The sequence below is a fragment of the Parus major genome, chromosome 2 (genome assembly GCF_001522545.3).
Source record: "Parus major isolate Abel chromosome 2, Parus_major1.1, whole genome shotgun sequence".
Classification (NCBI taxonomy): domain Eukaryota; kingdom Metazoa; phylum Chordata; class Aves; order Passeriformes; family Paridae; genus Parus; species Parus major.
Window position 1 is genome coordinate 45,697,025 of NC_031769.1, and position 26,211 is coordinate 45,723,235.

The following is a 26,211-nucleotide window of genomic DNA, read 5'->3' on the forward strand; positions in this document are numbered from 1 at the left end:
TTGAAGTTAAGGGTTTATTGAGTAAATTATTGGGTGAAATTCTATATTCATTATTATTCCAGGCATCCAACTGGATGGTTCTATTGAGAACATCATAGTTGAAGCCCTTCTGTTCTTTAAAATCTGTGAAAAGTGAGGGTTGCTTGCATATGTTTTCGTGTTACCATGCTTTGTTTCCTGAAGTGGTGTGTCCCAGTGAACAGCAGCATTCTAAAGGCTGCTCAATAATACCCAGTATTCCTTTAAAACAAATTCTGCTCAGTTTAGCTCCAGCAGGTTTTTTTTTAAGTTCCTGACAGAGAGTTTCACCGACACATAGGTGCTCGGTGTTTGCTGTGCATGTGCCAGATGCATAAACACATTGTCTTCTCCCCACTTATCCAGTGAAGTATCAGTTTGGTGATGCACCTTTAGGGTTGTATGGTAGCAGCTGAAAGAACTTCATCCTTATGCTTCTGAGGATGAGGACCTTCAATTTAGGCTCCATCCAGGACTATATGTTTAAGAGACAAAACACCCAAAACCTCATTATTTCCTTTTGAAAGTGAGTACCTGTTTTGCAAACCCTTACTGGGAAGTTTTTGCCCCATAGATTCCTGTTCTCTCCTTTATTCTGTGGGCAGCAACATGCAGAAATTGGTTTCCACGTTTTTCCTTGAAGTCTCTCTGCCTTAAGAGCAGCTGAGGGCCAGGAGGGTGAGCAGAGGGATTACAGCTCTCCTGGTCACATCTCATGGGGGCTGGCAGAGATGTCTCTGCTCAGGACATGTGGGGTCTCCAGTGCTGGTTTGTACATGTGCATGGAGGTATCTGATCCTGCCAGTGTGGTGTTCATACCCATGTGGGACAGAGCTTAGGACTCCCATGTTCTTTTCTGCAGAAACATGAGGGTAAAATTTGGGCATCTCAAATGGTGTTGATTCTTCCTCTCTTCAAATGATCCAATTTTCAGTACAATCTTTTTACAGAACATTTACGAGCAGGAAAGAATTTTTACAGGTATTGAATTCACCCTGCTTTTTAAATTACAGTTGTTCTTTAATGTGTGTCATTTTTGTAAAGCTAACTGGTGGCAAAATCGTAGGGTTATTTTTTAAGTTTAATACCAGACTCTAACTTAGAAATGCTTCCTTATGGACTATTTTCCTAGTCATGTATCTAGTTAAATGTCACAGTGTGGCTTTTGATTTGGAAGAGTTTTTTGTTTTCCAGAATTTCTCATCTGAAATTACTTTTATCCAGGGGAAATCATCAACACCTTTTTTTTTCCCACTGCATGGAAATTAGTGCTGAATTAATTTACATAACCTTCTTCATACAACTTCAGTGAATATCTCTGAGACGTGTGGATTGTAGGGAACCAAACTGAAAGTGCCACTATTTCTGTTTAACATGAACGAATGGGATGTATTGAAATGGGGCATTTGGATTTGTTGAGCTAGAACATATAAAAATTAAAATTTCAAAATGGTTTCTATCCAGTTGTTTTGTATTGAACAAAAATACCTTTCATTTTTAATCTGCTTTGAAACCTTATGTAACCATGACTATTGTTCATGTTCTTATCTCCTCACCTTTGTTCAACCCTCATGGCCAGTTTCTCATGAAGAGAGATCAATATCTCAAAAATATATAATTTCATACAATTTTCATAGAAGTTACCAAATGGGTGTAAAGGAGAGGTTCATATTACTAGAGGGAGGGCTCAAAAAATGATAAATTTATGTCAGCAGTTGGGATTAATATTAATTTGAATAAGTACTGCCTTACCTCAAAACCTGCCTTCCTTGGGAGGAAATTAGTAGAAATGAAAGGTACTGTGAGGTGAGATGAGAGGAAACAGGTGGCTTTAGCTGGGTAAATTGTGGGAGAGGACATATGTAAATCAGAAATTTACAATGACAAAATGTAAAAAAAATCAGAAATAGGCATCAGCATATGAGTTTTTCATTTCTGTTGTTCATCACAGCATTGCCAATCTGAAACTTAGTGAGAAGTTTCTTTATTTGCCTTATTTACGTGTTTTGATATAGCAAGTACCAACATTTTCCATAATGCAAGCATTCCATTTCCAGAATGCAGTTGCAGTTTCAGACTTTGCATAGTTCTAAATACATATTTCTACACATATATTATACATATATCCATATACATATATAAATATATATGTCCAGTACCAGTATTGAAAGTCAGCCTTAAAAGAATTCTGATTTCATTGTTCTGGCCTCTTGGCAGTTCAACGTTTTATTCAGATCTCAGAAGAACTGTCTTTGCAAATTTATGTGACAGTTCACTCCTTGGCAAGTCACATTTCAAGGAAAAAAGCTGTTTTTACAGTCACCCCTAATTTTAGTGTTTGATACCAGCCATAAGCCAAATTTATGAGTTTTTAATGAAAATAGATAACTTGAAGTGGGAAGAATGAAAGACACTAGAAAGTTACCTGGTCTTTTTAATACTTCCAAGTGTTTCAAGTTGATTTATGGCCCTTATTTTATCTCAACATGTTCAACAATCAGAAGATTTACCATGTAAATCTCTGCTTTATCTTTGTTTTTCTTTCGCACTGTTACAATTCAACATAATGAGATGCAAGTTATCCTTTTATCTTCTTTTTACTTTTAAGTTAGCAAAAAACAAATGTGGTGAAAGTTTTGTTAGCAACTTGTAAATCTTTAATGACTGAAAATGATGATGCTATCTACTGTTTACAGTTTAAAAAAAACATGGTATAAGGAGTGTCTTCCAGCTATCAGATCAAATATAAATAATGGCAATGGTGCAGAATTTGGCAGAGTTGATTACCTAATTATAAATGACTGTATATTTACATCATGGTATTTACTGTCTTTTTAAGTTTTAATCTCAGGTATATTATCCTTTAAGTTTTCACCAGCAATCTAAGGAATCTGAAAGGAGCTGATTTTAGAAAATTTTCTTTTTTCTTATAATGTCTGATTGTAATGTAGAAATTATACAAGTACAGCACAGTTCACAAGGAAAATAAGCTTAGTGTTCTCAGTTTAGTCCAAGTTGGACGACACGTTATTTGGCACAATCAAGTAGCTTCACTTTAAGAGAAGTATAAGACTGAATAAGCATAGAGTTTTTATTATTGAGTGAGCTGAACTGTATGCTTAGAACGATGAGAAACCTTTGTGCTGCATCCCACCTTCTTTCAATTACACTGATTTTATAAGCACTGGATTTACAGCAAAAAAGTCTCCCAGAGAAATGCTGTTCTTTCTTACTGTGTATAGATGAAGGGATGCATAGTTCTGCCTTTTATGTACTGTGTTTATATAGACAAAAAAAGTTGTGTAAGTTTTTTAGAAAAGTTGATAATAATGTTAGTGCGTATTTTAAACAGAGGATGTTTTTCAGAAAACCAATGTGAGGTATTTTATATTCAACAACAACAAAAAAATTGTTATGTTGTCTATTGCTCTTGTGCCTTGCCTGTTGAACAAAACCTACTCTTAAGTGAAAATGTCCTTTTCTTTGTCCAGTCTTGATGACTCCTTGGTAAAATGTTTGCTTCTGTTGGGGTAAAAGTCTTAAATTATACATTCAGTTCCTGAGAATTCTAATGTGAAGAAGGATGAGACTCATGCATTAAGAAAGAAGTCATTCCAATCCATGGAAAGTCTGTCTTGTGCTGAAAGACTCTGACAGAATAAACTGCCAGTAGGGAGCTTCCCATTGTGGAGGTCTTCACAAAGAGTCTCAGTTACCAGTTGGAAAGAACTAGCTCAAAGACAGGATTTAGTCAAAGCATGACAGAAGTCCTCAGTCTGGTGTGTCTGATGCTTTGCTCAGAGGTGTTGAGCGTGGGGGCCTGAATTTTCAGACTATGATTGCAATAAAAGGATGGGATTATTAAATGAGGGCCTTGCAGTTGACTCATGGGTTGAAGAGGAGCTATTGAATTTCATTTCAAGAGGGAAAAGAAAGAGACTGTGTTCTGTATACAGTTCTGTCTTGGACTTGAAGTTGTAATGTACAGGGCATTTTAGATGGCTTGAGCTCAGGTTAAATAAATAAACTGTGAAGTTAAGTGCAGTTATCAACTACTAGTCAAACAAAAAAATAAGGCAGCCTTTTTCTTATACTCTTGGCCTTCTTGGAGGTGGCAGAGGAGGAACTTCAGTATTAAGGGTGTTGAAAATAGCTAGTAAAGCAGAAGCCAATGCTAATAAACAGCTTTGGAAGTACTATGAGGGGTTTAAGCATAGTCTGGATTATTGTTATTACTGTGTTAAATCACAGCAATCAAATGGCCAAGCATCGCTTTGAATGATTAAGTGGAACGGCCCGTCAATGAAAAGCCTTCAGGCTGCAAGGCAGACACAGGGATGGGTGTGGTTGTGGTCAGCTCTCCCAAACATTACTTTGGATGCTGTTGTAGATACAGGGCAGGGTGTTACATGATATTTTCAGGACCTGGCAGATTTTAGTTTGGTTTGGATGTTTTTTATGTACCTTGGCAGGCATGCATACCCCTGCAGCCATACGGCACTCTGCATTAATGGCTGAAGTAACACCTACTGGTGAGGCAGAGTCAATCAGCAGCAGGCTGCAGTTGACTCATGACTTCAGTTGACTCATGATCCCATTGAGCTTTGAGGGTCACTTTTGTTCCTACTCTGAAGGCCAATTCCAGTTCCTGTCATGAATTTGAGTACCCATTGATTAAGAAAGTAGATGTTGTGCTTTCTGGACAAATGTGCCAGGGCCTTTAAGGAAGATATGGCAGGGGCTTATATTATTTCCATCAGTTAATGAAGTTAATTAAAATTATTTATTCACGTTTATAATAGTCTACACCCAAGGTTTTAGGTTGATTGGACCAATAATAGAATTATAGAAGCACAAAATCGTCTAAGTTGGAAAAGACTTTTAAAATCAAGTCCAGCCATTGAGCTCAGTGTGTCATTGAGTTTAATAAAGAGCTCAGTGTGTCAAAATGATACAAAAAAGTTTCACAGAGAAAGGAATGTATTTCAAATTGTATTCAGACTTTATCTTCTGCCTCATATATTTTTGTCTCTCCTGGAAGAGCCTGGAAAAATAGATGAGGCTTGAAGTATTGCAGATCTGGGTATTGTCTGGTGAAGGTAGCATCATATACCACATAAAGGGATTTTTAGATGAGATTTAGAGAAAGAATAAAGGAAAAGAGCATTTTGATCCTGGAAATCCTAGAATTTAAAAGGTAAAAAAGTATTAGAAGTATTTCTAAGGTGTCATTTAAAATAGTCTTGGCTTGAAAGGGAAGCAGTGTTGAAGCATATTTGAAGAGTGGTATCTCAGTATGATCCAGTTTAGTCTTATAAATATTAAGTAATTTAGCTTATAATCCTATATATTATGTTGATAAATATGAGAACAGCTGATTCTTTTTTAAATCTGTATGTAACTCGTTAAATGATTGGCCGTCCTTTTCCAAGCTACTGCACTGGAACTCAGGCTGGTAAAAGCTATGGAATCTTTCAGGCAAATACTTTTGCTGGAGGCACAATTTGATTTCTCCTCTGTGGGTACAGAAGATATGGCTGCATTAAGCATATTCCTCCATGCCTAAAGGAACCATCTGTCTTGAGCTGCTAGGTAGTCCATACAGAAACCCATTAAATTTGGATTCTAATACCTGGACTTATTTCAACAATGCTGCAGTTTTAGTGCCTTCTGAAAGGCATGGGAGAAGGGTAGGTACTACTTTAAATCTGTTATTTAAAATATTGATCCATGTTGTAGTTCATATGTTTTACTGTTTTCATGTTCATCATCTGTAGATTAAACTTGTAATGAGTGATTTTCAGTTGTTCAGTCATGCATTTCTGCTGGCCTGTTTCATTCAGGTGATCATATCTTTGCATATTTAGCTGAAAATACTGTCAGGATGATGTTTATTTTCCTGTTTAGTGTAATTTCATGGACTGCAGACCATGATTTCATGGATGAGAGGCTGCAAAACATTATCACTGTTCCAAGTAAGGATTGAACTAAAACTGGTCTATACCTTAACTTAGAGGTACTTTCAAAACATTTCACATGTGAGATGTATTGCCCTTCTTCCAACAATATCCCAGATTGCAGCAACAAGACCTGTAAACTGCAAATGCACTGGGAGAGAAGTAATAGCATCCTGCTTGCTGTAAGATCCTAGCAGAACAGATAATGGGCAGGCACAGTAGGAATATGTCTACATTTTGATAAATCTTCATCTACTGTATTTGGATTTCACTTTTGCTATAACAAAATGTTCCTCAGTAACATTTCTCTCACTATAATTTTGCCGAAACTATCACCTTGAGAGGCTCCAATGGAGCTTTTTGGAGCTTTGTGAACTTTGATGTAAAGCTCTCCTGCAGCGACAGATCAGAACTGCCATGTGTAAAAGCAGAGGCTCCTTTGAGAACACTTTCCTAGGAAACAGATGCTTTTCTGTCTCAAAAGTTTTAAACAAAATTGTATTGAGTTAAATGTAATATAGGACTTAGGCATTTCCTTGGGTGATGTCATCAGATTCTTTTTAGACTTATAACCTCCCACAAAAACCCCATATCAACATTACTTGCAGGTCATGGGCACAGTAAAGTGTAAAAGATTTAAAAAAATAAAAAAAATGTTACTAAATGGATGTTATCAGGGAAACCTGAATTTCATACTTCAAGAGAGATCATTGTTTGAATTAATTAATAAAATTTAATTGCTAATGCTATACTACTCATCAGAATAAAAAGAGAAAACTGGTTGGCAAGTAAAGACTGTATACTATGAAAATTAGGCTTGACTGCAAGCATTTACATGTGTGAGAATTCCTACAGTACTCCTTAAGTTCAGTTGAATTACTTATGCATAAACCACAGTAAGTGTTTACAGTACCTGACCTTAAATCAAGGATTTTTTTTTTTTTTTATCTGTGGTATAGCCTTTAACTATGTTGGGATTCGGCACTTTGTTTTAAAATGTGCCAAGCCACTGATGTTGTTTAAACTTCCTCCAGAGTTGGAAAGAACTGCACTGATTGATAAATTGAAACATTGCACAACAAAAGGTCTCCTTTTCCTTGTACTTCAGTGTATTTTCTGGATTTTTTTATCATATTAGATCTTTTGGGATTGTTTTTTGATTTAGCATGTTTATCTTTGCTTTCTTAGCTTTTTTCAATAGGCACTTACCCTGTTAATCAATAGTCAACATTATATAATGTTATATAACCACCAGAATAAAATCTTGCTTCACTTAGTATCATTTGTGTCCAGTTCTATGGAAAGCCTGTGATCAAGGAGCTGTGTTGCATTGTAAATTCACATCATTTACCTGACATGAATTTATTTTGAGCAGTGTCCTTGCAGAAAACAGTAATCTCAACATAACCTGCATTTGTTGTGGGAATCCCATAGCAGTGACATTTCCTGAAAATTTGTAATACTGAACTGGCTGTCTATAAAAGTTGAGCATGTTTTCCCTAAAGTCACAAAAAATTATGAAAGCTATATTGGTTTCCTGCAGTCTGACTGTACTTAGTTTTTATTGCTTCCTGAGCCCATGAGAAAATCCATAATACATTTAAAACTGTTACTTTCATCATTCCAAGCCTTAGATGCTGGTGCGTTGGCTTCTACTCTCTTTCTGGAGGTGATAAAAGGCTCAGACCCACAAAGTGCTGCCCTTCTTCTAGTTCTGCTGATTGGTGTGAGGTTGGAGGGCACAGAAATTTCTAGTTGTTGCTCAGCTTTTAGCCATAAGGCTCCTTAAGTGGATCATCAAATTGGGGTAGCTTTGCAGTTGGTTGTGAGTACTGAAATTCCCATTATAGTTACGGTGGCCAAGATATGCGTGGAAATATTCAGGGGTGTAGAGGGGGTAACTCCAATTTGTATGAAACAAGACTGTTAGCAGTGTGAAAATAGTGGATATGAGGAGGTCTTTAGTATGTTGAGATATTAAGACAGTTTAGAATACATATTGGGTAAAAAATGCAAAGTGCTTTTATATGGGAGTTGGACTTGATGGACTTAATCCTTGTTGTTGCCTTCCAGCTTTGGTTATTCTATGATATACTGCCACTCCATCCCCCAAAAATCATCTCTTGCATTTGCAAATATATGATTTTATGAAAATAGGCAATAGCATCAAAAAACCCCAAGAAAAAAAAACAAGAAAAAGCAGATTAAGCATGTTGGAGAGCAATAGAAAGGAGTTAAGTGTCCATTTATAAGGCATTTCATCTGTTACTTTAGTGCAGGCTCTTTTTATTTTGTTCTTTTGTTTTTAAGACAGCTCTGAGACTTATCAAAAGATTGCATTGGAGAAAAACCTCCTGCAGCATTTTTCTCATATACTGTACCTTAAAAAGAATGTGTGAAATTCAAGATTGGAAAGTATTATACAAAAGTAGTTTCTCCTTTTTTTAATTTTTTAAAATTTTTTTATTAACACTTTTTTCCTCAAACCTACTTCTCTACCAAAGTCTTTTTTTCCCACAAGACTCCAAAGGAAAAATGACATCAAATGGTAAAATCCTGTTGTATGTTATTTCCAGAAGGATCCATGGAAATCTTGAATATGATTTTATCATTTGCACTGTAATGTTCCATTTTAACAAGGAGCAACATACTGAAGAGTATTCAGTTGCTGAATACTTGATGGTAAGCAAAAGCTGATGTTTCTGTGAATATTACACAGCGCTTAGGAATTTGTAGCACCTCAGATCTGTTGTACAGTAATAGAAGTTAGAAATGGAAAACTCTTGTTATATCAGCTTGACCATCTCCCTGACCACCAGATTTTTGTCTTCGTTGTGGTACTAATTTGAAAATGTCATAAGCCATGTGACTTCTACTACTTCCCCAGGGAGAATACATGGCATTAAAGCAGCCTTGAATGTTCCTTTCCTTGACTTCATTTTCTTGATCCTCTTTCATATCTCTTTGTTTTACTAAACTATTCCTAATGTTGCTTTGCCTTTAGCTATTTTGTTTTGTTTTGTTCTCCCTCTCCTCTGTTTTCTACAAAATCACAATTATTAATGCTGTTCTTTTTGGAATTTCTTCTGTTTTGTTATATCTTTCTGGTACTGAGGAGCCATGGGCTTATGTGTACTGTGGGCTATGATGGACACAGTGGAAATCTCTACTGGAGAAACTGATGTTTGTGTACAAAGGTACTGAGTTGTTTTGTGGCCCTACAAGTTAAACTCATACAAGAAGCACAGCACAGGCTATAAATAGAAGTTTGTCTCAGACTCTTAATGAAAAAGTGAGGGTTTTTTCCCCCCATAAACTTAGTAGACTTTTTATTCTGTGTTTTACTGAAAGTGTTGTTGGATAAAACTGCCTGTACTTTGTATGCATGTATCATAGATAAGTTTGTTTAAAGCTTCATTCTAACAATGATATAATGCATATTAAGAGAATAACTTCACTCTTTTGATTTAAGTTACAGGTACATACTAACAAGAGTAGAGGTCTGTGAATAACTGGTTGGTTTGGGTTTTTTTTTTTAAAGTTTCTGACTTGAAGAAAAAGAAATTGGAAAATTTGTTCTTTTTAGGACAAGCTCAAATGATTTTTTTCAGGTTTCTTTTTTTTTCACCTCAAATGAAGTATTTCACTTAGACTTCATATCAACTGACTTATTTTTATATATTTTATATATATATACACACATATTTAGGGAAGTTTATTTGCAAGGCTTCAATATGAAATGAAGATTCAAAAGTTTTTTAAAATTTTTAAAATGCTGTGGATATTTAATGTTTAGCCAAATTGTTCTGATAAATTCAGCAGAAAATTGACCTATGCCTTATTTGAACTATATTTACAGATTTCAAATGAAAATAGTCTCAGTTGAAAAGTTTGCTCACTATTAGCTCAAGTGACATTATGTAGATGAGGAATGTTTGAAGAGGGAGGTTGTAGGTCTTCAAGACATCAATTATGAATTGCAGCCATCCTGTAGGAGTAGAAATTGACTGTAATATATATATATATATATTTTTATATATATATATATGTATATGGTGTCTGTGAAGACTCTTAGATCTTCCTGCAGGCAGACACTGGGTGGTTGTTTCCAGGAGTAGCATTCACTGCTATTCATATGAAAATGGTGGAAAATCTTGCCCTAAAGCTAACCTACCCCTGGAGTTTTGCCTATCTGTCATGGTGATTGAAGATAAAGGATTTGTTAATAGTCAGCTGACTGGTCGTCTGTCTGGGAAGGCAACACAACAGCACAACGAATCAGGCAGGCAAAAGACTGATTGCTATGGCATTGCTTCTCCCCAGGAAAAAGCCAAGAGCTATGTCCACACAAAAAAGACTCTGGTTTTAATATATTATAGTCTGTTTAATCTCAAGGTACATGGTCCAAGTGTTTTGTTTTGGTTTTTTTTCTGAAAGCAAATTCTTAAAGACCCAGCATTTCTGAAAAGCTTAATAGGTTTGCAGCGAATGGGAAGATATAGGCATGATGAAGAATACATTGAAGCAAGGGCATTTGTATGGCCATAATTACTTAAGTCTTAGACTTGTATTGTGCATATTTGGCTTAGAAGCCACTGAATCAATTTACCACCCTGACAAAGGCAGATAGCTAATTAGAAAGAAGGGAGGTTTGGCTACTGAAAACCAAACTCATTTGTTAGGATTTACTTCCTGGCAAGAAATATCACTTCCAGCTGAAATGTGTCATTTGTGACTTCTTGAGATCATCTCTAAATGAAAACAATCACTTTTCAAAAGCTTTGCAAGCTTTCTGAGAAAAATGTTCAGGATTTGGCAGGTGATTGTGAGAAGCCAGATATCTGGAGAAAATGAGTATTTTTCATCCGAAATTTTAGCTTCATTGAAATTGTGCTTCCTATAGTAATTATAATTGAAATAATTTTAGATAGGTAACTATTTTTTAAACAGCTTGTCATCCTACAAGCATACTCACTTTGCTCTTTAATAATTTTCAGATTTTTTTGTTATTGTTCCTAAGTGGAACTTAAACCACTGTTATTAGAATGCTGTTTACAGAGCTCTACATTGCATCAAATTAACAAGCATCCCATTCATCTTGATCTCTTTAATATCTATATATGTAAGCTAGATTTGTTGGTTTGACAGCTCCTTGGTTCTTAGAGAATGCGTTTATTCCAACTGTGCATATATAGAGTGCATGTATGTATATATACGTGTGTGTGTGTGTATATATATATGTATGTACAATTCAGTGTAACTGCGGTCATTAGAAGAAGCATCTGTGCACCTTCGGAAATTTTAGTGTTGCCACTGGATGTTTTTCCCAGTTTTCAAATTTGGTAATTTTATGTGAGAAACATTTCATATGTCTTGGGCATTTTCCAAATATGAATCAGAAGACCTAGAGGAAGCATACTGAGGACTACTGAGGGCTAATGACTAGAGGCATGAATGCACAAGAACTTTGTAAGTTGTTTAAAACTTAATTAAAAAAACCCTACATGGACACTTAGTAAATGTTGCTTTTGTCACTGCTACCTCCTTATTAACTCCATTGTGTTACACAGCTACTACATGTCACTATTAAGTCAGAATGACAAAAGGAAGACTTTGGCAAGGTTTTTGTGAGCTTTGTGGGAATAGACCCTCCTCCTTCCCCAAGGTCAGAGCTGCCCCTTCTACCCCTGCTATTTTGTGGCATTTAGAAACTTAGCAGTGGATACCTTCATGTAGGTTGGATTTGTCATGTTAGTCGCAGTTAGTGGGGGGCACATTTACAGGGATGGAAACGGTTGTTTCACATTATCCACCCTGTGATGTATATGGTCCCTTAGGACAAAGCAAAGTTCACTGAATGAAGCCCTTTCTCTCACTCACACTAAATGAAAAACAAATTTATTTGTTTTACACAATTCTTTAATAAATGAGTCAGCCATGCTTCCCATTCATTCAGTTACTACCACTCCACTTTCTGATACAAAAATCTGAGCATTTTTAAATTGTGTGTGCAGTGGTCAGTGACTCACTGGTGACTTGAGGAGACAACGCTGAGGCCCCTCTCAGCTTATTAGCCCATTAAAAGTGATACAGAATACCAATGAAGTCCAGGTTCTCCCATTTAAGTAGTATAGGAAAGTTTGTAGCTTGTTGATTTTACAGTAATCCATTTTGCACTCCTACTAAACTGTGTCTGTTTGATAAGCAAGACTGGTGCTTTCCTCAACTTTTTGAAAAGCCCTTTGGATTGTGTTTACAGAATGAAGGTTAAATACTAAGAAAAAGGAAGTGGTATACATTTCCTCAAGCAGTTTTTAATGAAAATAAAATTATTAGTAATGAATAGATGGGCCTTCTTGAAAGAAGGATTATGATTTTTAGAAATATGACTTAAAGGTGCTGGGAAAAATCTGTCATCTTTTGTTAACAAAAAAGCAAAAAGCTATTAACTTTGGTCCTTTGGAACATTTAGTTTTGGATCCAAAATTTTATGAAAAACAGTTACTTTAAAACTGTAGTTTGTTCTAAAGCTGTCTTATGTCAGGTCTAGAAATAGCAATACTGACCATTAGGCCATGAGATGGGGTGGGTTTTTTTCCTCTTTTAGGTGGGAATAGCTGAAGAACAGGGTGCCTCCCTTTTCTAACTTAATCTGAACTCAAAATAACTTTTGTCTTGTTATAACAGCTCTTTTCTGAGTCACTGTATGAAAAAGAGACTGGAAGTATTGGATATTGCAGATCAAACACTTCAAAGCCAACTTTGACTTAGTTTTATGCATGCTTTAGAGTAGACTAATGTACAATAGTATCCAGGAAACTCGGCCAGTAATTCATAAGGGTCCAAAATGTTCTCCTCAGGATGAATCATAGCAGCATAAATGATAGGATTGGAGAAGATCCTTTAGGTCATCCACTTCGAAACCTGTGTATCTTCCTTTTCACTATCCCCACTAGGATTTCATCTGCCCTATCTCTGAAAACTTCCCATATCCCTGACTCAGCCACCTCCCTGGGTAGTTTCTTCCATTGCCTAATTATTTAACCTGAACATCTTTAAACCTTACACCATCATGCTTAGTGTGAACAATTTATGACTACAGGAAATTATTCTTTCTCCTCCCTTCTGCCATCATGCTCAAATATCATCTCTCCCTTTAAATGTGTCATTGGTTTTTTTTTCCTTCTAGCTGTATGAATAATACAGGAAAGTTGGGGTTTTTCTGCTGTCTTTGGTGCTTCTGTCACTGTAACTGATTTTCTTTGAACTTTTGGTTTTCAAGCCTCAAAAGTACATTTTGATCTAGCAATGAACTTTCTGTGACTCAGTGATATGTGCGTATTAAGTCATGCTTTTGAAGATGTAAATAAAATGACTGAAGTATTCTGTGTCTTTGTTTATAGAAGCTGCTTTCTTGAGGGTGCTAATTGACAAATACATGACATTTGAGAGATTTAAGTGACTTTTTTTGGTGTCAGATATCCTCAATCTCATGTTACTAATCAGGATATTAATATAATCATGTATTCTGGCTCTGATTTGAAAAATGAACTCCGAAAGCTCTTGGAGTTGCTTGGGGTTGCCTACTGCTGAGTTAAAATTTATCATGATCATTTCCAAAAGCAGCTTCCCAGTTTGTAGCCATGTTAATAAACAGAGACATAAACCTTTCAATACACATTTCTCTAAGTGTATGTGCTCTGGCCAGTGTTATTATGATAGGATTTTTGGATGCCCTATAAAACTAAACATTGAGAACTTCATAATGGAGGATATGAAGATGAAAGGAAGCTTTTTATTCCTGATGAAATGTGGTAAAGAAGCCTTAATCTTCAGAATTTATATTTATACCCTGTATTTTTTAGGATCTGCCTAAGCTTGTTGGAATATGCTAATGAGAAACCTCTGATGTTAATTACCTCATCTGCTATAATGTAGAATCTGCCAGTTAGATCAATGTGACATTTACATTGTTCTCCTAGATGACTAATAAAAGTTGCATGTTGGAAAAAATACAGGGTAGAGGTGAGAGGGATGATTATTGCAAGCTGTATTTTCCTGATTCTGTATTGCCTTCCATTTTGGAGTTGCACAATAAAAATAGCTGCAGTCTGTGCCTCACCTGTCAGCTCACCTCTCCCAGTTTACTCATGTAGTAGGTCTTTGATCCATGCAGAAGTATTCCAGGTTCCCTATAGCTGGAACCTACAGAGCTGTTGTGAAAACTTGTGTGAAACCAGGGTAAATTCTGCTCTGTGACTTCAGTTCTGCCAGCCAGTAATTACAGTAAATGTGTAGATTTAGTGGATCCACAGCTTTTCGTGAAAGTAACCATTCATGGTTCACTTTGGCATGGCAATTTGTAGAAATAGACACAAGTGTTATTTGTGAGAAGTTAATGTCAGGGAAGTAACAGATTTTGAAGGCAGTGTCTTGGGCACTATTTTTTGGTTTAAAGAATTTTTATTTTAAGTTTATAATTACACTTTAATTTTTAACAGCCATGTTTTCAGCTTAACAAAGGAATAAATGCATTATGATATTATTGACTTCTTATTGAGAGGTTTTCTTCCCTGCAGATTTTTTTGTAAACCTCCCTTCTTTAGTTTCTGTTTTGTTTTGCTTCTTAGGGGTGCTGTAGCCAGACAGTCCTCAAATGTCAAGAGGCTGAGGGCACTGTGCAGTGGCAGTGTCATGGCTTAAACGTGCAACACCAGTGCACAGTTGGTAAAATCTTGGTCCCTGGTAAATCTGCAGCCATTCTGTTTGGGTACAAAGAGCTAACCATAGTCATAACTCTTTTTTTCTCTTTCTCATTCAGATTATATGTGTGTCCAGCTTTTATAGGAGTGTGCAGCAGCCAGTTTCATAATTCTGGCACCTTTTTCCTTGACTATGGGGAGAAAGCAAGATATTCTCTGGTAATTTTTTTTATGCAGACCTCTAAAGAGCTCAGCAAAGCTATGTAGTCAGGAACAGTGTTAACTGCAGCTTTGCAGTGGTTTCTACACTGCATTGAGCTATGGTGTTTTACTGCCAGTGTATAACTTAGACATAGATACTTGCTGAGGAAAGCCCTGCAGAAGCAGCACAGTGGAAAAAGTGAAAGTTTGTTATTTCCATGTTGCACTTCAAGCAATATTTCCTATCTTCTCTCATATTTGTTAATTTCTTAGTCCTAGAGCAATATTCCTTTCTCCTCCCCAACATTTGTAGCTCATCTTGGTTTCCTAAAATCCACAAGTTTAATTATCATGCTACCTAGCTCCTTTCCCATGACCATTACTGAAACAAGATGGGACCTGCTGCTGCTCCCTTTGCATCCCAGCTGTGTGATGAGAGCTCTGAACAAAAGAATGGCCATTTGAGGGCTGACCTTTGGAAAACCAAGTCAGTTCTTAGCACGATGCTTTTAATTGTCTTTTAAAAAAATAGCAACTTCAGTAAGGGGAATTTCTTAGGCCCTTGGGGCTTTGGGCTTCCAGCTGTTGCTGAAATTTTACTGCTTTAGTGGTTTTTATCTCAAGGCTTGAGATAACATTTGTTCAGTTTAGTACCATCACCCATGAAAACCACTGTAAATACTAAAATACCTGAGCAACAAAAACATTGGAAGTGTAAAATAAAAGCTGGGAAATAAATGTAGATGGTTTTGATCATGTGAAATTTCATAGATCTAAATGAAAGCCTATTGATTTAAGTTTATGTAGGTTGTTGGGACTAAATTCTTTGTGGACATGATGGTGAAGGTAGTTAGGCTGACAGGACACTGGTGGCTTTGGTTTGGAACACTGGATGCTCAAATTTTATTCTGCTGACCTGCTGGATCATTTCATAGTGTGTTGGGGGATTTCAGCCGTCTTCAGAGAAGGGAAAAAACATATCAAAACAAATCTCAGTCAATCTCTGTGTTATTTTCTTATTACTCATATATAATTTGGAGATGGTGCCGGTTTATTTTGGATTGCTTAAATTAATTAGAAAAGGATTTAAGTTAAATAATTTTCAATCTAAACTAAGGGTGCATATGTAGGAAACTACTGGGTGAAACAGCCACTTTTAATTTTAGTCATTCAAGTATGTGTGTACAAATTTGTGTGATTATCCACTGCTTTCCTTCTCCATAGATATTTGAAGCAACTTTTTATGAGTCTCTACACCCTTTGCAAATTCCATCAGGTTCATTATTGCAAAGATTATTATCCTATCCAAGACTGATTAATCTCCTGAACTAATATTTGAAAATGGGAAACTCATTCCCTTGGCTTAAGGCAGAAGTTATCATCAGTACAAGAGTTTGGCTATTTTCCTCTTGCCCAGACTGATAAGTCATATATATATATATATATATATATGTATATATATGTATATATGTGTGTGTGTGTGTGTATAGATATATGTGTGTGTATATATATACACATATATATGTATATAAAAGTATATCCTTGTTAATGAGTGTGTGCACTCAATTTTCTATTGTTTTGCAACTTGTATTGTCCTTTTTTTCCTAGAAAAAGGGACAGAATAAATGCAGGTAGATTGGAGTGTCTCAGATCATATACATAGTTGTTCTCTGTCACTTTTTTCTGATGAAAAAGTAGTCCATGGTTTTATAGTTTGAACTGTCATAGTCCATGATATGTATAGAAAAGCTGATGTGAAATTGCCTTTATTGCATTTTTTTTTATTTTCTGAACTTGTGAGTGCTTGCATTTGCAAGTTAAGCATTTTTATCCTAAGTATTTTGCATGTAATAAATTGTTTCCTCCAGCTACAACCAAGGCTTTGACAAACTGATAAAATCAACAATATAGTGCATGTAGTTGCCAACTGCACTAAATTTTTAAGCATCTCCTTTTTGCTTTACAGGTCTGTCTGAGGATGCAGCAGAGGAAACAAAAAGCCACGAACTCTGACGACGACTCTCAGGAGAAATTTCTTTCTGATGCCAGATGAATTTATAACGCAGCAGTACCAATCCATTTTGCTCTGTAGTGATTGCAGCTTCCAGAAGGAGAGGACTGTGCTAATTTATATAAAAACCAAAAAAGTTCCACTCTAATAATTTGGTTGGTTCTCCTTGCCAACTGCTATCATCCCTTCTGTGAGCGAAGTTTAAGCACTTACCCAACTGTGGTAGCGGTGTTGTGTTGTGTTTTACGATATATCATCCCTTTCTAAGGATTCAGTTGATTGATCAAAGACTGTTTATACATAGTTAAAAGCAACCTTTGTTTCAGGATATATTTTGTCCTTTTAAAAAAGATATTCTGAACTGCACCTCCCTTTGAGATTATATTAACATTTGTTATATCACAGTTCTGACAAAAGATAACTATCTCGTTTCCTCCTGTACTAACATTCATGATTCCAGACAGCTGAATTCACCACCAGGAGAAAAACTGGTAATCCATCAACTCTTTCTCCCCCCCTCTCATTGCTTATACAGACTCCTGCTCTCTAGAGATATAGAGTAAAATATGGTTACTGGACATAAAAGGCAAACCTTTTTGCCGTTAACTATGCCACTATGAATGGGAGTAAAGTTTACACTGTGAGTACCTTGAGCACAGCAACACATGGATCTTTTTATGGTTACCTGTGGTTTCTGCTTTTCTTGTCAACCAGTCTGCTCTAGTTATGGGTAAGATTTTACAAAAGTAACTACCAATTTTTGAGTGCCTTAACTTTTATTAATCCGGTTTGAGGGTGTTTTGAGTGTTGTGTATTTAGAAACAATATTTTCTGAGTATTGTCATCTAAATGCTTTTGTATTTTGTCTAAATGCTGAGTATTGCCTTCTGAAAGTTGGGCCCCTGCAAGGTAGCTGAAATACAGCACCCAATAAGTGAGGCAAACTTTGAGAGGACCTTGGCCTGGAATTTGGAGGAGTCAGGCTAATGTCTGGATTTCTGTGAGTGAGTAGAGATATTACTAAAATACACTTGGAACTGAAAACAACGGAGAACTGGATCAAGCGTATAAACGGGCATTTGAACAAGGCCTCTCCTGGCTGTTGCTACTTCATACCAAAATATAAGTTGCAGTCTCTTGGAAGGCAGATACAAAATGCACTGATAGCCCCAGTTTAGTTTGTGGTAGATTCAATTGCATGAGCCATCTCCACATCCCACATTGCTGTTGGTTTCCTCAACAGGGGTCCGCCAGCTCCTGTTCTAGCTGTAGTAAAGGCCCCTCCAACTCACTCTTGTGCTGTTTCAAAAGAGATTGTAACAGTTGCTGTGGTCAATGCTAGCTTGATCTATGGATAATAAGGAAACATTATTTTTCAGAATTTCTTAAGCCATCAACCTTCATCATCTCTGTGTCTATTTCAACTTCTTTGCATCCACCCCTAAAACAAAAGCAGCTTTGCAGCACTTGTGCATCTGCTGCTTAACCCTCTGGCCCTACTCTGGCTCAGTACACGCTATAACTGTTTCAAGAAGCCTTTTTCAACATGTTAGCTATTAAATAGCTCAGTAGCCAAGGAACTGGGTAAGGCCTCTGATACCTCTAGGGCTGAAGTGGGCTGTAACTCCCAACAAAAATCACTCTGTTCCCCAGGAGACCTCAGATTTATCTACAAGTTGTGGGGGCAGAAATCTTGTTTCTTTCCTAGAATGGAAAAATCCTACCCCCTTCTTGTTATGGAGTGATTCTGCTCTCTGAGTTTTCTTCACTCTAATCCCTCCCCTGTGGTTTTTGTCAGGAGGGTGGTATCCTATCCATTGTCAAGGTACCCTGCTGCGCTGTGAAAATTACACAATAAAATAATCTCCTGTAGTCTCTGTACACACCTCAGTGACCAAAGAAAGTCCATGGAGAACTAATCAATTACTGTAGCTATTAGGCTTAAACGTTAACTATAGATCTCAAATCTTCTTTTGTCTTCTTGTCAGTGGCTACTAGGGAATCTAGAAAAATCAAGCACAGTTACTAGAGAAAGCCCATAACATAATGGTGTAGAGTCCTGGACCAAAGAATCCTAAATTATAGGCATATAATATAGCTGGAAAGTACACTGCTATGAGACTTCTGTGAAATATATTACTCTGTCATGATTCCCATTATTGAATGTGATCCCAGTGCTCAGAGCTGCCTGGTTTCATTGGGACTTCAAGGTAAATGACAAGTAGGTACTCAGGTCAATTATATCCACTCTTATTTAAGTTATTTTCTGTCATTTTAAGATGTAATGCTCCGAAGCACTCTTATTTGCCTTTTCTGCTCCATGCTTTGCAAAATAAGGTCTCATGAGAATAGTTTTACAAAAGGGAGAAAATATGCTGGTAATAAAGAGGAGGGGGGAAAGGAAGAAAAAGCTAGAAGTGTCTATAGTCGTAAAATATGACCTCTTTGTATATTGTGCTAAATTGCAGTATTTGATAGTATCATCAAGATTTAAAAGTTGCATTGAATAAAAATTACTTACTTTCCCCCAATGCCAAATAGTCCATCTAATTCAGAGGAAGGAAGTAATTGAAATGTAGTCATTTATGCAGCAGCCTAAGAGGAAATATTGTAAAGTAATTCTTAGCAGTTCTCAAATGTAGTTTGAATTTTTAAGAAAGTTCTTTTTTGGCTGGAAAAAGATCAGGCCAATTACAGGAAGTTTGGAAGCTAGAGAAGTGAAAGGAAACCTTACTAGTTTGGGGGAACCATATGTTTGGTTCTCATCAGTAACATTTCTGAGACTGAAAGAGGCACTGGTGGCCAGTCAAACTGTTCTGAATGGGATTTTAGAGTAATGCCTGCTCTTCTGGTCAGCTGAAATAGGCAGCCTATCTGCACATTTAGCTATTTGAATAGGATTTTATATGGTTAAGCCACTCAAAGATTAAAATTAATTTTAAATGGCAATTTTATTGGAAATAAATCTAAAAGGAATTTTGTGATATTTTGAAAATAATGTTGTGAGTCATGGCATCCTTATTATCTAGAACTTTGAAATACATTTTCTAAAATAAGTCCCAACATAAAGCATATATTTTTCTGTTAAGCACATAAATACTTCTAAAGTTTTAAAGTTTACTTTCAGAAGGTTCTTGTCCAACGACTTTTCTTTAATTTTGTTTTTCTGCCATTGCATTTTAGAAAAACAGATTAAAACAATTACTACTCTGATGACCAAAATCTGGAGGTCTGGACACTGCTCATCTTTTGGGCTTTGTACACAATGCTGAGTTCAAACTAAGACTGTGGTTTCCAGCCCCAGATTCATTCTTCTGTCCAACTATTATTCAACTGTGACACAGAAAAACAACATTTCTCTACTTTCAAGGGGTTGGGTTTTGCTTTATAATGTCTTATTTTCTCTTTTCCAGCATCTACTGTACAGAGAGAATTAGAGATAAGTTTCAATATTCTTGTATTGCTTATAAAGAATAATTTACTGCCATAAACTGAAATTTGTTGAGCAGAGATTGTATTTCTATGTGAAGTTCTTCCAGCACTGGAAAAAAATAAAAAAAAATTTACAGGGTATGCATCATAGTGAATAAGTATCTTTCCTTCTTATCAGAATCTTCTGTTTATAAATAATCTATTAAAAAAGCCAAACTGGTGCAAAAGTATTGTAAAATATGACATACTCCTGAAACCAGGCTTCTGTATCACTTCCTCATTTGAAATTAACCCTGAGCTTCCCACAGCTTTGTTTGCTGTCACCCCTTCACATCTTGTTGCTTTCTTCATTTACTTCTTTATAGCATGAGGTTGCTCTGGTATTTATGTGGTATCTTCATGTGTTGTTTGCAGGTGACTTAGCTCCTTTGCAGCTCAAAGGTAAAGTTTGCACAGCATTATGTTGCTTCATGAGCCTTGATCTTGTTGAGGGCACATGCCCACAGGGCCAGGCTTATAATTAACAAAATTCATCCAAGCTGGAAGAGTTTATGAATGCATCATTTCAATGAGAATTTATCCTAATACTCTAGGTAGACCAAGTTCAACATGAGTCTGTTATTTATATAAACACTGAAAAAATTTGCTTTAGAGTCTTGAACTTCCTCTCTATTTTTTTGTCCCCTGTCTTGTAAATTCTTATAATAGTCAATAGTATCAGGAATGGTTATTTCTATCCTCCTTTGCAAGACAGCTGGTTGTTTGCTGCGTAGAAGCTGCTAACCTGGGGGAGTGGGCTTTTTCCAGGAGACCACCAGATCACAACAGAGGTACTTTGCACTTTTATTTGAATTAAGTGTATGGCAAGTGCTGTAGTTAATTATGGTATGGAAGCATAAGCCAGCTAATTAAATTGACCTGGTCTTCTCTGACAACATATCCTGACTGCTCTATCTTTGCATCTGCCATATCAAGGAGTATGAATAAATAGGTTTAAATAAGTATAATTGTTTTTTTTAAATACTGTGGTATTTTTCAAAAGTTTCATGTTGTTGAAATCAGGAAAGGAAATAAAATACCTCCTTATTTTCATGTGCAGTTATTGTAGGTTGATGGGTTTTTTTGCATGATTTGCTACATGCTTGGATTTACTATGTTTGTTAGAGGCATTCATGCTTGCAGATGAACCTGCTGTATTGAAAATTTTAGTTTCTGTTCTTGTCCTTTAAGTGAAAGGATTGAGCAAAGTCCTGGTTATGTATCAGGTAAAAAATCATGAAAGTAAGCAGAAGCCCTGGAAGAAATCCCCACCCTCAGGCTACACCATATAAATTGATGTTAACTCTGATGGGAGTGTTTTCCATTTGATATAGCATCAACATATTGTATTGTTCATTTGTTTGCTAGCACCACTGCAACACCACACTGTCATCATAAAAAATGTTCCTTTGGGTAATTATTTTTTGCAAAACCAGATAATGCTCTAGACCAAAGTGATAACAGTGTTTGATAAGATATTTTCATTTGTCTTTATAAGCAGAATAGAGACTTGGAGTGCTTCCTAAGTGGGAATGATCAGTACCAATCACAGCTCACCCTCCAGCACAGTTCCAGCAGACTGACAGTATATTCAGATGCAGAAACAAGATAAAAGCTGTTCCAATTGTGTAAGCTGCTGGCTGGCCTGAAATCTTGAAGGGAGGTCAGTCATCCTGAATCATTACTGTAACCTGTTTAGAGGCCCAAATCTACTTCTGATAAATTTAAGTGAGTATTTTGCTATTGATTTTGACAGGAGAGCATCCATAGTCTCCTGCTGGGGGCTGGATGTCAAAATAAGATGACGTATAAACACCACTGAACTCCTAGCTAGATGATGTAATAAATTATGAGGGTCTCTCCAAAAGGAAAGATACATATTATTATATATTCCTAAAATTCAATATGCATGAGGCTCAGCTAGTGGGTATTCTTTGAATAGCTGCCACACCACACCCTAGAAGTGATTAGTTCTCTGCAGAAAGTGATGCTGCATGTGAAATAGGTCCTTGCAAATTAAAACCCCTGAGCATTTTATTCATGTTTCTTCAGCCACTTTCAGATGAGCTCACTCTTGGGATGATGATAGCAGCTTTTCAACAATCATAGCAGCACTATTAAATAGTTTAGGAAATCAAGCAAAGAGCAGCATGCTCTCCCTCTGCTCCTCAACCAAGAAAATGTGGAAAGAAAGTATTTCCAGGATACATTCTATTAAGAAGAATGAACATACTTAATTTGACATTTGATCAGCATGAAGCTTGGCACTCTCTTTTAAAAAATTGTGATGGTTTCTCTAAATTGATTTTGTTGTTACAATTACTATTTCCTGAATTTCACATACAATTTAAAAATTGGAAGCTCCAGTGTCCTCTTGATTGTACTGAGACATTTTATCATTGTTAGTGAATGTAGCACAGGTGCTATTCTTAGAGAAGCTTAGGAACCAGCAAGGGTTTTGATCCAAGGATGACTTAGACCAGTTCTCCATACTTTGCGAAATCTGATGAGACCGTTTGCAAAGTTTACAGTCTCTCTGGGAAAGAAAAGAGTTTTTATTCTATTGATTTTAATACTTCATTCATTTTAAAGGATAGCTTAGTCCCACAGCATCTTGGAAGTGTTAGAGAATATATTAAAAAGTTGGTCTATAACAGTTGATATTTCAATTCATTATGAAGCAAGCAGTCAGTAATTAATAGCTACTTCCAATGCTCGCAATATTTTAAAATCATGGTTGAATTCAATTACAAGAGATATAAAGGGGGTTATTGTACTTTTTTCCCCCTAATGGCATAATGAAGTCAAGATCCATAAATATTGGAGAATAGTCAAGTTGCTGCATATATAACAGGAATTGCTTTTTCCAGCTCCCTGCATGTGTAGTGTCCTCCTTCCATTTGAGCCTGGGCCTATGAACTTGCATGAGTACAGCTTGGTTAATATGGTGTGATTGCTTCTGATCCAGTAGAAACAAAGAGAATTTCTCTTGGCAGTGTATTTGAACACCCTGTTCCAGCATTAACTGGATATTTCATGGTGGTATGACATGATTCCTTCATCATGACACCAGACTGCCTAAATCAGAGTGCAAGTCTCAAAAGCAGTCAGGAGGAGAGTGACTTGTGAGGGGAGCATTTCCCCCATTGTTCTGGGCAACAGTATTTCAAATGTAGAGGTTTGTCCCTTCTGACTGCTACTTACAAGTCCTGGAAGGAGGAAGAGGAGCTGGAAGGAGGAAGAGGAAACCCAAAGAGCTGGATTCCCAGCAGAATTGTGTCCAAATGCTCCCATGCCAGCTGCCACAGAGAATTTTTTTTTCCTATTTTTGTCTCTTCTTTTATAAAAAGTATCATTCTATGTTTAACATTTATTATCTCATTTCACAGGGAGAGGAGTCTTTGCTTTTAGTCCTTCTTCTCATCATGTGCATTTTTGTAGGTAGAAGTCAGCTCTTGCAATCCTGTCATTCATTTGTTTTTCCTTTTGCCTTTTTTCCTACCAAATTCCACTGACTAAATTGATGATTCTGCCCAGCAGCCACTTTGTAGGTGTGTTTTAAAAATCCCGAAAGAAGGAAAATTTGCAGCAAACTGCGTGCTTTGGTTAAACTTTTGAAATACAATGTATCTATTCTTCACTGGGATGAATAACGTTGCTTTCGCCATCAGGAAAATAATGAATGGAAAACCAAATGTGCGCTAAAGAAGCTGATGCTTTTTTTTAAAGGGCTACTGCCCAAGTATGTCATCCAATGGAGGAAAGTTGGTAGCTGCATTGTTTTTTGTACGACAGCTACCCAGACAGTGATGTGATACCTTTTATTGGGCTAACCAAAGTTAAAATTAGAACTGAGCAAATAAATCCCAATGACTAACAGAGTTTCATGCATTTAACCTTTCTTGCTGCTCACCAAGACCAACTTTTCAAGCCTAGCCACTGGTTTTTGGCTTCCAGTTTACAGAATGCTGAGAGATGCTAAGCCTGGTGAGCTCCCTACCTTCAGCTTGACAATTTGATCGCACAAAAAACACAGTCTGGGCCTACTTGCTCAGGGTCATTGCACTGACCAGGAAAACAACTTCTACAAATGCTCTTCCACTTCACTGTCATTTAGAGATATCCAGAACATTAATCTGAACCCTGAAGTGTTTAGTTGAATTAGGCATCTTAGATCTCAAACCAGTGGGTGTGTCCATCTCTCAGGGGCTGAGCTAGGAAGTGAGTTCAGGCATTTACCTGTATTTTTGTTTACTTGGATTGTTGCAGTACAACTGGGGGAGGCTTTGTCATAACATTTATGGAAATCCACATGCACTGTGACTTTTTGTATAGAGGTTCCTTACCAAATGATTTCCAGGCTGACTTCTGATTTGAAATTTGTTTGTCTCTTTCTGGTGATTGCCCTCACTGCTGTGAATTTTTATTCACCAAGTTCAAAGACAAATTATTCCTTCTCTATATCATTTTTACTCCTGGATACCCATCCTTCAAAACTGGTTGTACACAGCTGCAAGCAGAGAGAGCAGTACAGCAGAGGTAAGTGGGTGAAGCCTCCCATAAATAGCAAAGTTGTATAACTCTCCCTGATTCACCATCCCATGGGTGTGGCAGAGCAGCTCCCAAAATGGGACTTACTCACCAATGTGGCCAGGGGACATTTTTGTTCAGAAAAAAATCCCAGCTGTAGGGTATAAGCAAAAGGAGCACCCTTCTCCTTCTCAATATTTTGTGCCTACTTCATCATTGCTCGAGGCTAGACTGTTAGTCATGTGGCTTCTGTGGTGAACAGAGTGTGGGTTCTATTTTGAGCTAGGACAAACTGAATCTGGGTTCAGTCAAGGCTCAGATTGTCCCTGTGCCCCTTTGCCCCAGTCCTGTGCAGTATCCCTTTTCCCCCTTCCCCACATCTGCACAGGCTCCTCTGCGCTCCTGAACAGACCAGAAATGGGAAGCTCACTTTTACTTCTTGAGGGTAAGTCTGCTCCAGCACACAACGGCAGCAGAGGTTGTGCCAACATCCCTTAAAACTCACCACACATTCCCCCAGCTATGTGCCTTCACCTGGCTCATGTCAGAGGTGTATTCTGGCTCCTTTTATGTATTTTCCACCTATTGTAATCTATACCACAGAGTGGTGCTTAGAAAATACTCATAAGCTGGTATTAGAGTTTTCTGCCTCTCCTTACAGTTTTCCACACTTCTCTTCACTGTGTGCCCGTGAGAATATTGTAGGGTTACTGTACCACACTCTGCTACGTTTGGTTCAGTCCCTGTCCTTTCCCTTGCTAAGGCCTGCATTATCAAAACTAACCAATAATTTTTTGGACTGCACTCATTTTTAAGCTTGAGGCCTGTGGCTCAGTGTGGGAACCCAGAAAGTGAGACTCCAGATTTAGAGAAATTGGTTTTGGGAGAATAGAGCTATTGTTTGGCTGCTCCCATGCTCATACCTTTGCAATCTGGCTGGATCCTGCTAGCTGAAAAAAAAAATAAAAAATACTTGGTTTGCATTATCCCTCTTCTAAGACAAAACAAAGTATAATTTTCAGAGCCATCTTTTCTTCCTGATTCTCCTAGTTTGCATCATGTAAATTCAAGCTGTCTTGCCTTAATCTTTCTTTGCACTTGGGCCAGCAGCTGAAAGCCTGTGAAAGCATGTGCATTTTATCCTCTGTGTGCTCTGCAGAAACAGCTTTACAAACCACAGACTATTTTAAATTAAATGACCATTTTTTGAAATCCTATCATTACAAAGCTGAGGCTTGATTGTTGTCCTCAGTGTGCTTCATGGCAGCAAAATTCCTGCATTTTGGGAAATGTGCTGTCTATTCATTCAGCTGGAATGGAT

The 26,211-nt window shown here is 36.9% G+C and overlaps 1 protein-coding gene across 2 annotated transcripts in view; it reads left to right on the forward strand.

The window, feature by feature from the left end:
• The window catches only part of BBS9 (Bardet-Biedl syndrome 9), a 281,332-nt gene extending 260,752 nt beyond the window's left edge, over positions 1–20,580 (forward strand). For both annotated transcript variants that reach the window (XM_033511950.1, XM_033511948.1), the window contains one exon: positions 16,845–20,580. In XM_033511950.1, coding sequence (XP_033367841.1) covers positions 16,845–16,891 — 47 coding nt within the window. In that variant the 3' untranslated portion in view covers positions 16,892–20,580. The remainder of the gene's footprint in view (positions 1–16,844) is intronic.
• The last annotated feature ends 5,631 nt before the right edge of the window (positions 20,581–26,211 follow it).